Genomic DNA, 18,712 nt, shown 5'->3' with positions numbered 1-18,712 from the left:
TAAATAGTTTTGGGGGACATTGTATTTACATTTAAGTTCCTACTTCCTATGTAAGATATTTATTAAATAAATAAATAATAAATACACTTGGCCTATGCGTTTTGGGTATTTCTAATTTTTCGTATAAGATTAAGCAAGACGGTTTACCACCACGGTATCCAAGTTAAAATACTACTACAGGTTAAATGTGTAGTTAAAAGAAACGGTGTGCTAATTTGATTCAAATGTTATCATATGTTGCAGGTGCACCCATGCACGGTTTTCCTCATCCGGAAAGAAATGCTGAATTGTTTGATAGTTGGCTGTCAATTGTTGGACATAAAGTAAAGGAGACTGACCCTTTGAAGATATATAAAAATAAAAAGATTTGTGACTATCACTTTACACCAGAGCAAAAAGTAGCATGCCACCGCTTAATTTATAAAGCTGTACCATCTGTGAATTTTGAAGGTGGGTAAATAATTATACACTGTGCTTTTATTGAATTCCGTTAATTTCGGCATATAGTTAGGTCCATTATAGGAAACAGAATAGCATGGTTAATTTTTTTATTTCGTAACTTTTTTTGAGAAATCCCATACACCTGCGATAGATGTTACATCAATTGCTGTTAAGAAACGGGCTCTGTGTTTGATATGCGATTGACATGAAATAGTTTTGACACTTACTTAGTGTGAGTTAATTGTAAAGCCCGTTTCTCAATAGCAATCGAAGTTAACATCTATCGCAGGTGTATGGTTTTTTTTTTAGAAAAAATACGAATTTAATTATCTAACAAATGTAACTTTGCCATTCTGTTTCTCATAATGGACCTAAATATATGCCGAAGTTAACGGAATTCAATAAAAACACGGTGTATAGTGCTGTGCTATGTATACATTTTAAAGTATTTTTTACCAAATAAGAAATCAAACTTATAATAACAAAGTTTCTAACTATATATCTATTAGATTTAACAGTTAGGGCCTTGTAAGTTAAAATTCACAATAAAGTGAAAAGTATAAAATATTTTAATTGAGGGTGAGAAATAGCATCAAAGTTTAAGATCTGCGCAACAAGTTGATCTGCCAATATATAAATAAATAAATAATATTAAATAATAAATATGGTGGACACCTTACGCAGATCAACCTAGCCCCATACTAATTAAAGCCTGTACTATAGGTACTAGGCGACAATATACATCCTTATACATATAGATAAATACATACTTACATACATAGAGAACACCCATGACTCAGGAACAAATATCTGTATTCATCATACAAATAAATGCCCATATCAGGACCGCCGCTTTGCAGGCACTACCATCTGTGCCAGACCGGTTGTCAAGTTTTTGATAAGATTTCTTGAACGCTAAACAAATGAGAATATAGTGCACATACACTAGGGGAGCTGGAGTATTCCAACAATAATATTATCTTACCTTTATTAATCAGTTTTACTACTTTATTTTTCAGGTGTATTCATATCACCATCTTCCATAAACATAGAACACAATTACTGCCTGCCAAATATTGGAATAAAAGAAAATTTGTTACAAAAAAATAATGAAGGTAATAATAATAATTATTTGTTTTACAAGGAGGCCAAGTTGGTTTGGTACTTAACCAGGCCAATATTGTTTTAATAAATAAAAAACTTAAACTTTTAACAGTTCTCCACTAGCATTAGTCAGTTACGTAATTGTGTGAAATCATTAAAAACTATAAACTGTATGATGGTTTGGAATGGATTATACATTAGATTCATTTCTTTTCAGATATAAGTGAGCGTCTTCATCCAGCCGAAGTTCCTTCTTCATCTAAAACCGCTTCAGACACTGGTAATTATGTACTTTTTTTTAAGCTTGCTATTATTACACTTATCTGTGGCATATTTCACAACAGTGACAATTGTCGCCCGACATCATTGCCTGGTCTAACAAGAAATTGGTTTATGCGTGTAAGGACTATAAGGAAATATGGGGATGTATAAAAATGTCTACTTGTATAATTTCGTCCCTATATAATTTTGACAAAGTATAAAAATGTCCACGTGTATATTAGACGAAATATAAACATGTAGCATCAATAGACTATATGGAATTATGTCGAAGTATACTAATGTCCACTTGAATAATAATTATTGTCAGTGTATATTTATGACAAAATATAAAAATGTCCACATTGTCTGGCTTTCGTCCCTTATTTTTTGTTTTTCAGACGGTTGTTAAATGAAAAATGTGGTCAATATTATTATATGCACTAAATGTATCGTATTTGCTATAACGTAGGACCCTCTTAAAGGGTTAATTTTATTTATAGACAAGTAACTATATTATGAACAGCTTAAGTAAAGAAGTAGACATTTATATACCTTAAAACCGAAATAAATTACATATATGAAAGAAAAAGTGACCAAGTCCTCTGGTGCCTGAGGCTTGAGTCCTTGTATAGATTACTCATATGAGAGATAATTTCGACAGCTGTGACCTGGGTGGCCGAGCGGATTAAGAGGCATCTCCCGCGATAGGAGGGTACGCTGGTTCGATTCCAGCCTCAGGCACCAGAGGACTTGGTCACTTTTTCTTTCATATATGTAATTTATTTCGGTTTTAATTTATATACATAGTAGTGTGACTACTTTAAGACAGCACAAGTTGAAATATTTTCAATAGATTATAATTTAACTTGTGTTCATTAGAATTTATATACCTAGTCATTTTTTATATAAGACATTTACATACTGTGAATGTAGACATTTTTATACTTTGATAGTAGTCATTTTTATATTCTGCCTGAAAAATATTTAAACGTTTTGAAGTATTGGCTTTCTAATACTCAGACAAATTTATGTTTTCAAAGTAGACATTTTTATACATCGCCATATTTCCTTATAGTCCTTACACGCATAAACCAATATCTGAGTTCATCGCACATATAATGCCTTTTGTTGGGATTCGAACCCAGGACCGCGTCTTAGCAGTTAGTGCGTTTATTTCATTTCGTTTATTTAATTGCTTGTGTGTACAGTAGGTCTTATACTAAATAATGTTTCAACACAACCCTGTAAAGGGCACTGCAATTTAGTTACAAATATAAATACCATTTATCATGCATTTACAATTTACAAATATATAATAATAATAATATATAATATATAATACTTTTTACATTATCCGATCCGATATTGAATGTCGGACCGATATCCCATACATTAATTACAGGCGCCATCTTCGGTTTTTTCCATTGAAAATATTGAAATCTGATAATGTGTTAACGGCCTTAGGGTCATTACGCACCAGACCGGTCGTCATATGGGTTCGTAGCCAAAATGTACAAAACGGAACCCATATAGTTTCATCATGTCTGCCTGTCCATATGTCATTGAATTATTAATTTTGATAGCAAGTAATTTTTTCTATAATTCTTATTTATAACTGCAGGTCATAAATCATCGCAGTTCCTGCACAAGGAAAGTAAATCTGCACAAAAGGAAATCAGAAGTTTAAAGAACAAGTTGAGGAAGTCAGTGAAACAGGCACGACATTATAAAGCAAGACTCGCCACGGTTTCTAACCTGTTACATGGATCTGACGATATGGCAAGATTTACAAAAAATATGAGCCGATCAGGCCGCATTTTTACGGGCATGCAATACCGCCAAGCATCAAAAAAACCAAAAGGAAGAAGATACAACATGGAGGAAAAAGTATTGGCGCTATCCATTTTCAAGAAAAGCCCTAAATGCTATAATTTATTGTATAAATATTTTAAATTACCATCAGCAAAATCATTGAAAAACTTGTTGTGCGACATAAAAATATTGCCAGGTATTAACAATTGCATTTTCGAAAAATTAAAAGAAACTGTTGATGGGCTCATTGAAGAAGACCGATTGTGCACTTTAATGTTCGATGAAATGTCACTGACACCTCATGTTCAATACAACCCTGGAACAGATGAACTGAAAGGTTTTGTAAGCCACGATGACAAATTAAAAATCGCCAACCATGCAATGGTTTTCATGGTAAAAGGTATAAAAAAGAATTTCAAACAACCTGTGGCATACTATTTCACACAAAGTCTGAAAACGATTGAATTGAAGACGATTATAAAAGATGTTCTCAAGGCTATACACAAAACTGGCCTTAAAGTGATATGCACGGTGTGTGATCAAGGGGCAACAAACGTGAGCGCTATAAACAGTCTCGTTAAAGACACTAGAGAAATTTATCTAAAGACAGGAAAACAATGGCGGGAGGAATGTTTCGAAGTCGATGGAGCCAAAATTATTCCACTTTACGATGTCCCCCATCTTATCAAAGGATTACGAAATAATCTGTTAAACAAAGATATGCAGTATAAAGATTCAAACCAAAATGATAAAATTATGAAATGGGAGTTCTTCGAACAGCTTTATGAAGCCGATAAAACACGCGGAGAGCTTAGGTAAGTCAGCATTCATAATTACCAGGGTTCGAAAATATTCGATATTTATAATAAATATCAAAATATCTGAATTTATGATATATATCGGATATATATCAACTTTGATATATCCATTTTGTATGGAAGGCATATTATTTTGTTGCACTATTTATGAATACAACTTCAAGTTCAAATAAGGAAAAAATCTGTAAAAAACATAACATTCAGTTGAATAAAAACAGAATCAAACACGAAACTATACACCTGCGATAGATGTTAACTTCGATTGCTGTTGAGAAACGGGCTTTACAATTAACTCACACTAAGTGTCAAAACTATAGCCTGTCAACCAAATTTTAGCAGTAGCAATGTATATCAAACTAAAGTATGGTATCCCTATGAAACGAACAAAAACCAGCAATGTACGTCGAACAGCCACATATATATTTTTTTCAAGGGGCTCGCTCGTGGCTCGCTCGGCCTGCAGTATTAAATAAAATAAATAAATAAATAAACATAAATAAATATTGGGGGACACCTTACACATATCAACTTAGCCCCAAACTAAGCAAAGCTTGTACTATGGGTGCTAAGCGACGATATACATACTTAAAATAAAATTGTCTATTTTCAGGAGCCTTCATAAACTAACAGAGGAACACATAAACATTAATAAAATCAAAAAGATGAGAGTGAAGATGGCTGCCCAGATTTTTAGTCATAGCGTGGCTACAACAACAGACCATTTCGTTGCCAGAGGACTCTTGCCCGAGGAATGTCGACAGTTAATAACTCCTGTTCTCTTGATTGATAAGTTATTTGATAGCTTGAATGCTGGTACATTTCATGTACCAAATGGCAAATTATATAGAGGAGCTGTGCGCCAAACATCAGAACATCATGCACTGTGGCGAAAGGCAATAACTTTTTTTAAAAATGCTAAATTTTTATCAAAAAAGAGGGAAGGACACAAAATAAGACTCGTCGAAACAAATATTCCTACCACAAAAAATTTAATTAAAACTATCGAGGGAATGCAAGCTATTTGGAAAATTCTTAATCAAAAATATTCACTAGATTGCATGTTAACGAGAAATTTTAATCAAGACCCGGTTGAAAACTTTTTTGGAAATATAAGAAGTTTAGGAGTACGAAACAATTCGCCAACATGCACTACTTTTGAAGGTTCATTTAAATCTCTGCTCTTAAATAACTTTAGTTCCCAACAGGCAGTCAACGCGAATTGCGAAGAAGATTTCAATTCATACTTGCAAACTTTGGATTTTTTTTTGGACGAAAATAAAGAAAAAGAAAGTTTAAAAAAACAGAACGATATGCAAATAAACGAAAAACTTATGGAAACATTAACATCAGAGTCGACAAACAATGCCAATTCGTCTACGCAGGCGCGATATGTTTGTGGCTGGGTGCTAACTAAATGTTTAAAAAAAATTATAAAACAATGCTCTCTATGTCGAAACTCTTTGCTCGCAATAAACAAAAATGGAAAAGGTACTCTCATGCAGGCTAGGGAATATACCAACAAGAATTGGCTTTGCTATCCATCCGATGCATTATACAATAGTTTTAGAGAAATACAGGACATAACAGTCACATATTTAAAAACAAATTTGAGAAAAAACAATATTAAAGAAAATATAATGAATTTAACAGATTCTTTTGTCGCCTTTCCTTCGAGTTGTGAAGAGCATCAGGATTCATTTAAACATTTTTTCACCAAAACTACTATTAATGTATTAATACATAGTTGGTGTCGCTCTGTAAATAGAATTTTGTCGGGGAAGCAAACATACACAGAGAACGATGATCCTATTAAAAAAAGTGCTCAAATTTATTACAATAGTCATAAAAATAAGAAATAATTATTTATATAAATATTAATACGTAAAATTGCAAACGGGACTCGTGAGTAACTATGTTTTTAAACTAATTTCCGTTGTTTAAAGGACGGCTTTGTCCCCGTGGCCTCAGAAAAGACAAGTCAAGAAGTCTTCTCCCAGACTACGTGAACAACGCCGTCCTTCAAATGTCGTCGATTAGTTTAAATCATCAATTTATTTATTTAATCGTATGGCAATAAACACTCAATACAGAGAATTCATAAATCTAACTCCAGAGAATTAATCCACTTTAAAGCTTCGTTCATCAATGAAAACATTAAAATAATTATGAAGGCTCGTTAAGTTTTAGTGAAAATAAGTATATTTAAATTTCTGTACCTCAAAAACTATGTTTTAACAATATTTGATAATGCAAAATGTCATTTACTTTTGTCCTCCTAAGCCCTTATTTTGTTACTCAATAAAAGTTGAAAATATCTTTTGGAATATGTAGAAAAAATTGTACACATAACACGAGGACTGAGATGACTATAAAAAAAAGTTATGTGCTTGCATTATTTGCCATTTTTATTTCGGTCTTGGCGTAGAGCTCCTCTTGTAAAGACTGTACCTAAGTACACGATACAATACGGCCATGCATAATATGCAATATTTTTTCTCCGAATCCACATTTTGAATTAATGTTTGTACTTTTTTTAACCAGTATATCTTAAACTATGTAATAATAGTAGCTATTCGTCGTGATGCATGAGTATGGATTTTCGCCAAATATGTATAGTGCAAAGTAGGTAGATTTCAATGTATGTCCAGCGTTTTTTGTCAATCTTCACAGGTTTCTTATCCCAGTTTTCACAATTGTAATAGTTATATTTTTAAAAGCCGTTTCACACGCATTAGAATGTCATCATACCAAAAAAATAGTTATTGTAACTCATTTCGACATTTAGGAGTCAGGAAAACTTTCTACTCCAAGCACTGAAAGTTGTTTTTAAAAAGCGTCAAAAAGTCGAACTCAGCAAAGTTAGAAAACCTCAGAACTTTCATTACAATCAGAAAAATGTTTACTATTGTGGAATCAGTAATGTTTCGGTATGTTTTGGCTAATATTATTGAACATTAAAAAAACTTTTTAACAGGAAAGTTTTGTAAAGACTGCCAGAAGACAGTGGACAAAAAAATATTGGTACCATGAGATATACTGCTAAATTTTATAGACCAACCAACGTTATGGTATGTTTATATCTTTAATTTGTAGGTTGATATCCATAAATTATATGGAAACGGTCCTGCTTGAAAATTCACTTTTGTATTAAAAGATTTGCCATATTATGTTTGGCCAGATTTTATCGTGTACAGTCGCCATCAGATATATAAGAGTGCCCGAGGTACTCAAAAATATCTGAACACGCATCTAACGCCTAGGCAATAGAGGCGTATTCAGATATTTTTGAGTACCTCGGGCGCTCTTATATATCTGATGGCGACTGTACAGTCTTTATTATAGACGTTAAAATTTCGTGAGACATATTCAAATATTTTATGAACCTACGGTTGTACTCACGTTATTATATAGCTACTGCTGCGACATATTTCGGGCCAATTTCCTCTTGTATTAGTGATTTATTTACTATTAGCACACTTATTGTTTACTATTTTACCCTGTCATGTATTATACAATAATAATTTAAAGCCTAAAACCGAAATAAATTACACATATGCAATAAAAAGTGACCAAGGCGTCCAGTGCCTGAGGCTGGGTACTGGAGGCCTTGGTCACTTTTTCTTTCATATGTGTAATTTATTTCGGTTTTAATTTATATATAGTGGTGTGACTACTTTAAGATAGCAAAAGTTGAAATATTTTCAATAGAACATAATTTGACTTGTGTTCATTAGAATTTAAACCCTGACCAGAAATGACTATGACCGATGCTGTTATTGTGATGTATGCGGTAATAATTCAGCAATTACCTATGAAGAAAATAGTTTTTATGAAACTCCGCAACATGGTGCCTAGTCATGATTTCTGGTCAGGCTTGCTTGTGTAACCATTATAATATGTGAGATTACCTGAACAAACTATATTTATATAAGTTTTTACTTAAGTAATTAATGTTATTCTCTAAGCCCTATCTTCCTTTTCTTTATGTGTACAGTTATATATTACAGTTATATTTTCGGCCTAATAAATAAATAAATCAATCGGCACATACTGGTTTTTTCTTTACTTTTTCATGACTCTCCCCTTGACTGTGTAGTCACCTATAATGAGATGTTTTGTTTTTTCATTTTATTGTCTGCAACAATATTATACGAAATAAAAACGTGATGATATTATTGTAGGCAATAAAATGAAAAAATAAATACATCTCATTGTTGGTGACTACGAAAGCCCAGAATGTAATAATTATAGGTAAGCATGTGTGCGTGCACACATGCATAAGATTTAGTACACCAAAGACACGCTTGGGGCGCTTGCATCAACGTGCGTCCACGTTTGCTCGAGAGATGGCTCTCTTTTTCTAATACTATATTATTATACTCTTTGCGGCATCTAATCGAAAGGAGAATTCTGACAGCAATGGCGAATGTATGGAAATTTTACGATAGTTTAAATTTAAGGTAAAATTTCTTTGTTGCCTTTGAGAGGAAAAATATAAAAAACCTCAAAACTTCTAGTCCATTTATCTGGCTTTTAGAATCACTTAATGTTATAACTAAAGTATTGAATTTTTTTAACAAAGTTTACTAAACGGCGACATACGTTTTTCTCATTTTAGGTCAACTTTGCGTGGGTTTATTTATTATACCTTTAATAATTAGAGATTCTGAATAGTCAAAAGTTGTAGACACACTCTTTAAGATAATAACTCCATTTATTTTATTTCATTTAATTTAGAAATGTGAGCAGCATTTGTTAAACGCCGAATGCACTTTTCGAGGATTTCGTACGACCCCCTCTTAAGTGGTGAGCTGGTGTTTTTACTCTAACAGTTTATTAAATTGAAAGACTTGCACTCACCGGCACGCCTGAAACACGAACACCTTAGGCACACCCGCCAGCCGCGGACAGTGCTCGCTGTTGAACAGGTCCACGACCTCGTGCGAGGACACCAGCCCGCCGTCTGTGCATCGGATCTCCGTGTCCCACATGCCGTCCCGCCCGTACCCGTGCGACGACATCACGAAGAACACGCATTCGTAACCTTCTAGTTCTCGAGATCTCGCTTTTATTATGTCAATTGTTTCCTGAAACCGAACTTCTTAATTAGCCGGGTTTACACAGGGCGAGCGAGGCGAGGCAATTACCCAATGGTCAATGTAGACGTGCCTCGGTCGAGGCAATGGGCGCGTTCTTCGTCCAAGCGAACTGTGGCCTATTTTTCGAAGTTACATGTTATATTAAAGCTGATTCCGCGTCAATATGTTTAGGGAGGTCCTAATCTCTAGGAGGCCCTAGGTCTTTTTTTTATAGGAAGCAAACTAGTAGACGAGCTGCCTCATGGGAAGCAGTCATCGCCGCCCATGGACATAAGCAACATCAGGGGTGTGGGGTGTCACTTATGCGTTGTCGACCTATGAGAACCCTAAATATACCTGCTTCTACGAGAATCCAATCCAAGGGGAACACCTCAGAAGGTAGATCATTCCACAACTTGCATATATATGTTCTGGGCAAAAACGAGAGAGAGGCCCGTTTGTTCTTCGTTTGGCACGTGTCCAGACAGATAGATAGATAGAATACTCTTTATTGGCACACCTCAGCAAAAAATACAGTGGAGACAAAACAAATGATTATAAATAGAGGCAGACAACAGGCGGTCTCGCGGAGTGAGGATGAACTTTGTTTCTTTGGCGGGAGGTGCGGTGATAAAATGATCAGATTACCTGTTTAGTTTTGTTCTCGTAGGGTAAGATGAGGTTGAAGCCGATCTGCCTGAACAAGTCCGCCAACATCTCATTGTCGGTGGCGACATCTCTGAAATGTTCACCAGTCGTAAATTCAGAGTAGCTGAACAAAATTAACACCCCTCGCTTTCGGCCCCGAGTGCGGTACAGCTTTATTTCTGTAACAAAATATTCAAACAGCTGCAAAAATTAGAATAACCACAAAATTAATAATTTGTAAAAAAAAAAAAAAAAACCCCGACATAGTGGACCGATTTCCATGAAACATGGCTAAGAACTCTCCCGATTAATTCAGCTTTCAAACATAAAAAACTAAATCTAAATCGGTTCGGGAGCTACGATGCCACAGACAGACAGACACATCAAATTTATAACACCCCGCCGTGTTTGCGTCGGGGGTTTAAAATAGTCAGTATTCAAATCTAGATAAGCTTGGAATTTAAATAAGCACCGGTGTTGATGCACTAATTACAATAATTTTTGTCTAAACAATAGTTCTATCAATAACTGTACTCATCGGCAGGAATACATTATGAGTAGGGTCAGAAGTAGCGGTGGCAAAATTTCACACAGAAGGTAATGGAGTCGCTTAAGTATTTTTTTCTACTCCCGTACTGTTATTCGTGAGTTACAAGGTCGTGCATAGAACTTTAAAACCCTACATAAAAGATGTCAGGACAAGTCTATCTAGTCTATACCCTGAAAACACTTAGTAGCAGTAGCACGATATAGCTGTTACAGTTCAGTAAATACATTGCTACCAACTTAACAAACCAATTCGCAGAGTCGAGACTCCTTCGTTTTCTGCTGCGTTCATTGGCGACGCGTCGAATCGCATTCAAATGTATCAACTCGATTCAACTCGGTTAGATTCGTCTTAGTGGCCAGGCTTCAAAGAACCATACCATAGACAGTTTTATTTTCATGTTTGCACTCAAACTGCATATTCAAAATGGTAGGCGGTCCACTAGATAACTAAGATGACTGAAAGTAAGTATTTGTTGATTTATAATTTTCTTTCAAAATAAGTGCTTGGTCGTAGAAAAAGTATTGTATGCAACGAAGTTTAACTGAGTCAAAAAATGCTCGTAGCGTCTTTATTAACAATTTTCGGCTTCGCCTCAAATTGTTACCCACGCCACTCACCTTTTTTGACCTCTTTTAACCACCAGTTGCATAAAATACTATTATGATAAAACAAATAACGATTAATATTGAATAATAATTCTCGACCATTTAACTAAAATTAAAAACAACCCATTTTTTACGACATAACTGATAACCCCAATGTTAACCCATTTTTTACGACATATGGGTGTTCGTGTTCCTGTAATCGTTATATGAAAATAAGGTTTAAATGCTTACTTCCAATTTACGAGTAGGCACTAAGTAGTTTTTTTTTATGGGATAGGAGGCAAACGAGCAGACAGGTCACCTGATGGTAAGCGATCACTGCCGCCCATGGACACCCGAAATACCAGAGTTGTTGGAGTTTAAATGAATAATTTATTTATTTATGAAATTTGCCACCGCTACTCCGGACGCTAATTATAAGAGTAGGTATGGTCTGACGTTGTCTGGTTGTGGTTTTCCGCAAGGAAAGGAAATATATATTTATAAATTAATTCAGATTATTCAAAGACCAGTCTTATGAAAGACATACCTTTTCCTAAATCATCCATGAACCTCGTACTTCTAATGACGTTTACATTTCCAGGGGTGGCCAGCGGTGCCAGCATCAATGGTGGTGGGGGTGCTATAAACAATAAAATATAAATATTATATATTATAGAATATCTGCGAGTTACAAAGAAAATTTTATCCTCCTAACACCCAAACTGGGTTTGACGACCGGTCTGGCGCAGTCGGTAGTGACCCTGCCTGCTACGCCGCGGCCCCGGGTTCGAATCCCGGTGTAGGGGATTATTTTACTTCGATATCTTTAAATTATATATGTGGACTGTATTCGATTAACTTTATAGCTTAACGACACGAACGACACGACAAGAAATTAGGGAATTTAAGATAGGCTGGGTCAATTGTGGGAAGCACTCACCTTGTTCGGCTGTAGGCGACGATGCAGCAGTCGGCGGTGGCTGGCCAGGCTCCTCGAATCTCGGCTCGTCCAGACTTACCTTGAATCCGAGTTACCTTAACCAGCTCAGACACCGAGAATGGAACAGGCGACGTGCTTCTTCAATCGATCAGCCTTCCACAAACTCACACACGATTTTTCACGTAAAAAAAAAGGTAATTCTAGATTTAACCTGGGAGTATATTATATTTTACTTTAATTTCGAAAAGGTTAGCGCGACATGCTCCTCGAGACGACGCGGGAAAAGAGGAAGTGAATCGACGGTTATATTTTTTTTTTACTTTTTTGCATAATGTTGCCAGGCGAAATTATTTTTAATATATTTTTAAAGCTACAATCCTTAACACCCGGTAAGGGCATTTATTTGTGTGATGAGCACAGATATTTGTTCCTGAGTCATGGATGTTGTCTATGTATATAAGTATTTATATATTATATATATTGTTGTCTGAGTACCCACAACACAAGCCTTCTTGAGCTTACCGTGGGCCTCAGTCAATCTGTGTAAGAATGTCCTATAATATTTATTTATTTAAACCACCAAGTTTACAATAGTAATGGGCTAACTAAAAACAGTTTTAAATGGACAGGACTAGAAAGTAATAGTACATTACGATACAAGTGCGTAAAAAAGGAAGTTCGAAACGAGTGGCGATAAATTAAAACACGACCGAAGGGAGTGTTTTAAATCGACACGAGTTACGAATTTCCTTTCCGCACGAGTATCGTACGACGTTTTTCAGTACAGATGGACCTCCGAAGTTACGACCTGACATATAATGAACCACTTCTCGCACTAGTGCGTAAAAAAAACACCATCTGTACTGAAAATGATTTTATGTTTACTACAAAACCAATTGAAATTTTTCTACAAAGAATAATAGGGATCAGTGAAATGAAGAAATAAAGTTAAGTAATTAAATTACCTTGAAGCGCTGGTGGCCTAGCGGTAAGAGGTCGCGGGTTCGAACACCGGCTCGTACCAATGAGTTTTTCGGAACTTATGTGCGAAATGTCATTTGATATTTGCCAGTCGCTTTTCGGTGAAGGAAAACATCGTATGGAAACCGGACTAATCCCAATAAGGCCTGGTTACCCTCCGGGTTGGAAGGTCAGATGGCAGTGGCTTTTGTAAAACTAGTGCCTTCGCCAAATCTTGGGGTTAGTTGTCAAAGCGGACCCCAGGCTTGATCCGCGGCAAATGCTGGGATAACGCAAGGAGGAAAAAAAAAGGTTAAGTACTTACCTTCTTCCAGATTTTGGTTAATTGTAGCCTCCTCTCTTCTATCAGGAACATCATTATCATTGATGCCTAAAAAATAAAAGAATATTTATTTTAACCTTTTGAGACATGCTATAGAAAATTTGGGACCCCTTTCTTTCCCATAAACTTTTTGGTCAGAATTTCGTTAGTCATAAGTTGTTATTCATATATTTTGTGGTCATAAACATCACTAGTCATAATTTTTGTTACGAATAATGCTTAATGGTACTAACATTAACAACCCATAATATTGGATGCCATAACCTTAAAAGTCATAAAGTTGATGAGTATAAAATTGAAAGGCATAACAATAATTATCCAGAAATATTACTAGGCATATTTTTTGAAGCCCTACTGATTGTTCTGCATACAGTTTTAAGGCATAAACCTCATAAGTCATAATCTTTGTTACGAATAACGTTTAATAGTTCTAACGTTAACAACCCATATTATAGAATACTATAATCTTAGAATCAAGAAAGTTGATGAATATAACATTTAAAACGGATCCCTTTGTTAGCCAGATTATCATTAGTCATAATTCTGAAACGGTTTCATTAGGGTCACCTATAGATAGGTTAGGTTAGGTTAGTTTTATGGCAATCCTGAAAAGTTACGCGTTTTTGAGAAAAAACAAATTATGACTAACGAAAATGTGGACAATCGATACATTATACCTTATGACTTTATTGGTAGTCCGCATTTACCTCGCGTCCATTAGAATGGAAATAGGACCCCTGTCCCCCTTCTACTCGTTGACGAAGCCGAATACTACAAAAATCAGCATGCAAAGGAAGAAATGGCGGGAAAATCAGTGAGCTCATTGAGTATTTTAATCCTCATTTCTCAGCTAGGTTCGCTAGTTACCTTGTGTCATTCAGAGCAAAAATAGGAGCCCCGCTTAGCGAGGCTCCGTCGAATCGCTGGCGGTCCCTAATACTTTTAAAAGCAACATGAATAAATAAAACACATAACATGTAAAAGACGAAATGGCGGGAAAATCAGTGAGCCCAACGAGAAAATTTTCATTTCTCGGGTAGGTTCGTTAGTTACCTTGTGTCATTCAGAGCAGAAATAGGAGCCCCGCATAGCGGGGCTCCGTCGAATCGCTGGCCGGGCCTAATATTCTTAAAAGCAACATGAAAAAATTAAACACATAACATGTAAAAGACGAAATGGCGGGAAAATCAGTGAGCCCAACGAGAAAATTTTCATTTCTCGGGTAGGTTCGTTAGTTACCTTGTGTCATTCAGAGCAGAAATAGGAATCGCTGGCGGGGCCTAATATTCTTAAAAGCGACATGAAAAAATTAAACACATAACATGTAAAAGACGAAAAAAGTATCTTCTGTGAAATACTAAATTATGACTAACGATAGTGAACACGAACAAACATTATGACTTCAAACTTAATGAAAAATAATATAGATCCTATTGTATGTTATGATTAAAGTTAATGTGGACAGTAATCATTATTACTTGCGAAAATATACTTTACGACAATTATGACAAACATGTTTATTGCTTTCAACATTATGTCCATAATACAAAATGCAATTTGATTATTATGCCAAAGAATGTTTATGACTAACAATAATGATGACTTGCAAAAATCTGACCTCCAATTTCTGACATTCAACTTTATGACTAATGATAATATGACTATTAAAAATTATGACTAACAACGTTATGGATTATAAAAATCGGACTAAAAAAATTATGGGAACCAATAGAGACCCAGAAAATTTTCGTGTTTTAGATTTAAACCATTATACTTTGATTAAAGAAGAATTTTTCATTGTTTACAACTTTTAGGGTCACTTGCACCACCGAAAATGGAGGGTTAACCCGAGCCAGTTGACAGCCCACTAACCTTGAGTTAAGCAGTTGGTACAAGTGGCCCTTACAAGAGCCATTGTGTCGCTTAACTTGAAACTCTGGTAAATCCATTGTGCTTTAATGTTGATTATGTATAAAAAATATATATAATCTGGAAAACAATCAACCTTATAGCAGAATGGATTTACCCGAGTTTGAAGTTAAGTGACACAATTATAATAAGCTCAGCAAAAGTTTACTTACTTCATAAAAGATTCTAATTAGACTAAAGTAATCAATGAGCCTTGGTCTTATAGGTATATGAGGTTTACCAATGAGGAGCCACACTCAAAGGTTATGACAGATGGCGCCACCCTATTAGTCCATATGTGAGAGCGAGAAGATGATATGTTGTTTCTCTCTCTCACATATGAATAACAGTGACATGCCTTGCACAGGCGCCGCCTGGTGGTATAAAATGTCGGTATGCCTCCTCATTAACAAAGAAAATACTTACTTAAACCAAGGAGGCCAATATTTATTTCTGGCTGTCTGAAAAGCCCTTGCCCATTTTCCAAATCTCCAGGCTCAACCTTTTGGTTCAGCAGTCTTTGGTCTGCACTTCCATCCTAAAAACATAAATTATCACAAGTATTATAATCAACATATAACAGATGTTTTGTTCTTTGCCATCCCTGATGCTAAGATCTATAACAGCATATAAGAGAAGAGTTATCAAAACACTCACTTTGGGGTCAGTCTGTGCAATTGCACTTTCACTACTATTCTGGTTCATCTGGTCTTCCAATAAGTTTAAATCTTGATGTATTTTTATTGAAATATAAGCTCCATCTTCACACTCCATACCTGCAATCAAACTTTACAATGGGCAATATTTTTCTTGAAATTTCACTAAATAATAAAGCTAACACTAACATGAAAAGTACTGAGCAAATTGTGTAAGTTATGACTTTATTACACAGGTTAAGAAAATCGGATTATCTGGAAAGGATTCTATTAGAAAATTGGGCTTTTATGAACTCAACTTTGAGTATCTCCACATAAAAGAAACTTTTTGTATGTGCGCTTTTCTGGTAACTAGTAATTTTCAAAAGATACTTGCCCTAATTCCTGTAATAACTTAAATCACAACTGTATGCATGCTGGTCAATGGTACTTCTACTTGAATAATCATGAATATATTTGAATATGATCTGACTAGGCATAAAAACTTGTAAGTTTATAAATATATGTAATATTTCCTTAATCTCGTTTTATGCTTTTCTTCCAGGCGCAGGCGCATAATATTACGCTAAACAAGCTTCGTGACGTCATTTAAGTTCCTTGAAAATTTAGTTCTTATCTAGGTATGTCATGTATTCTCCCATGGTTCTTGAAAGACTAAATAAAACTTGTCCATGCCTATTAGAAAGAAATGATCTCGGTAATCGGCTCCAAGACTCGACAACAACGCGAGGAAAGATGAATACCTACTCTTCTCAATCCCATAATAAATACGATATTTAAGATCATGCGTGGATATGGGAAATAATTTAAATGCTGCCAAATTTTCTTAGCAGTGAGCTTCCAAAATTAAATAGCTTTTTTGTAACAAAGAAATCATAACTCGAGTGATAAACAAACTTAAGTTACGCACCTAGGTTAAGTTGTTCAGCCATTATATGACCAATTTGATAGACAGGTCACCTTTATGAACTGAAAGAAATAGTCTAGAAAAGAAAACAACAGTATCCAAGGCACTACTGCACCGATCCTACAATACGCGCACTGTTTCGGTAAATTTTGAATTTTTTGAATCTATTGTTGTTACGATCTGCGTACGCGCGCACTGAGCCTACTAGCCAACTGACAGTGACATATTCAGTTGACAGCTGTTGATCAATGTTGCCAGGAAAAAATAATCCGTACTGTCGAGCAAGAATTTTATATATATCTCTGGATAGTGCGTGCCGACCAATGAGTTGAAGCCAGGTTCATTCACCTTTACTCCTATGTTCTATCTCATTCCAACACTGTGATGTATTGCCAGATAAGTTAATAAAAAAACGTATAAAACATTCTTCAATCAAATTGACTTACTTTTCTTTGTATTATACAAAAAAAAAACTCAATCAAAAACCTTATTTCTCCGGTATTTACCTCCTGCGTACTATGGGAACACTAATAATAAAAAAATATGCCCGATATGTCAGAATTGTCAAAATTCATTCACCGATTCAGAGATTTATTTTGCAAAATAAACGTTTTTCGACGATTTACTTAAGTTCTGAGCTATGTATTGCATAGTGAACCATTGTGGAAGTAAATGGAAACCGAAATCCGACGTAAAATTTCACAAGTAAGTACTTATTTTACCAAAATGTTCATAAACCTCACTGGCAATAAATTTTCTTCTATTTTGCTTGTAATCTTGGTTAGTTCTTATCATTATATTGGTTTCATTGTCTCAAATTATATCAAAATTCCCACGAATAGGTTTAGAACGATAAATATGACCTTTAAAGAAAAATAATGCTATGTGTGGTTTTACGACTAGGGTGACCAATCTTTTTTCTTGCATGGTATTTACTCTTATTGAATGGAGCTAAATCTATCAACTTGGTACGGTTTCTATGTTCATAGCTCATATCACAGTATAATAATACCAACTTTATATAATTTATGTCTTTACAATTAACATGAATAATATTAAACTTTTCAGTGTTCCAAAAGATGAAGGAAGGAGGCAGCATTGGCTGTTGGCTGTCGATTGTACCGATAAAAGGAAATGTTTCAGAGCGTTCGACAATTTGCAGATTTGCACTTTAAGCCTGAAGATTATGACACAGAAAGAAATTTTAAAAATCAGTCCAGTAACGACGGATATATCGTGGCCTAAACATTAAATTGAGATACATATATACATGCGAAGAGAATTGAAATACGTACGAATTGAGAACCACCTTCCTTGAGATTTGGGGCGGCGCTTAAAAATAAAGATACTGTTTTAAAACGTCCTAGTATTTCATTATTTCCCCATTGACAAATACTTCCCTTATATTTTTGTGGCTATACCCACTAGTTACCACCAAGTTTTTACCTGTCCTAACTACTGGGATTTCCCCCACATTGTTAATTACCACACCGGGGGTTGATAGCTACTGGGATTAGTTTTCCCAGTAGTTACTACCAAAATATTATTGTGATGACCAAAACACTAAAATATATATTCCATTGCATGCTTTAATAAACACAGGTGTCAGTTAGTAAAAGACAAATACTTATGTAACTCCGTATAGACAGATAAAGTCTAAGAAAAAAACTTACCTCAAAACCATACAGAAAAAGGTATG

At 35.1% G+C, this 18,712-nt stretch overlaps 1 protein-coding gene across 1 annotated transcript in view; it reads right to left on the bottom strand.

Annotated features, from left to right (window-relative positions):
- LOC125228238 (caspase-7-like) overlaps positions 1-17,211 on the bottom strand; it is a 34,539-nt gene extending 17,328 nt beyond the window's left edge. The window contains exons 1-7 of the mRNA XM_048132733.1: positions 17,017-17,211; positions 16,108-16,226; positions 15,877-15,988; positions 13,525-13,590; positions 11,847-11,939; positions 10,163-10,341; positions 9,297-9,523 (exon numbers count right to left, since the gene is read on the bottom strand). Coding sequence (XP_047988690.1) covers positions 9,297-9,523; positions 10,163-10,341; positions 11,847-11,939; positions 13,525-13,590; positions 15,877-15,988; positions 16,108-16,226; positions 17,017-17,038 — 818 coding nt within the window. The 5' untranslated portion in view covers positions 17,039-17,211. The remainder of the gene's footprint in view (positions 1-9,296; positions 9,524-10,162; positions 10,342-11,846; positions 11,940-13,524; positions 13,591-15,876; positions 15,989-16,107; positions 16,227-17,016) is intronic.
- Positions 17,212-18,712: the final 1,501 nt, after the last annotated feature.

Source organism: Leguminivora glycinivorella, chromosome 7, assembly GCF_023078275.1.
Source record: "Leguminivora glycinivorella isolate SPB_JAAS2020 chromosome 7, LegGlyc_1.1, whole genome shotgun sequence".
In the NCBI taxonomy this organism is placed as follows: domain Eukaryota; kingdom Metazoa; phylum Arthropoda; class Insecta; order Lepidoptera; family Tortricidae; genus Leguminivora; species Leguminivora glycinivorella.
The sequence above is the reverse complement of the archived record's forward strand: the minus strand, read 5'-3'. Positions and strand labels throughout refer to the sequence as shown.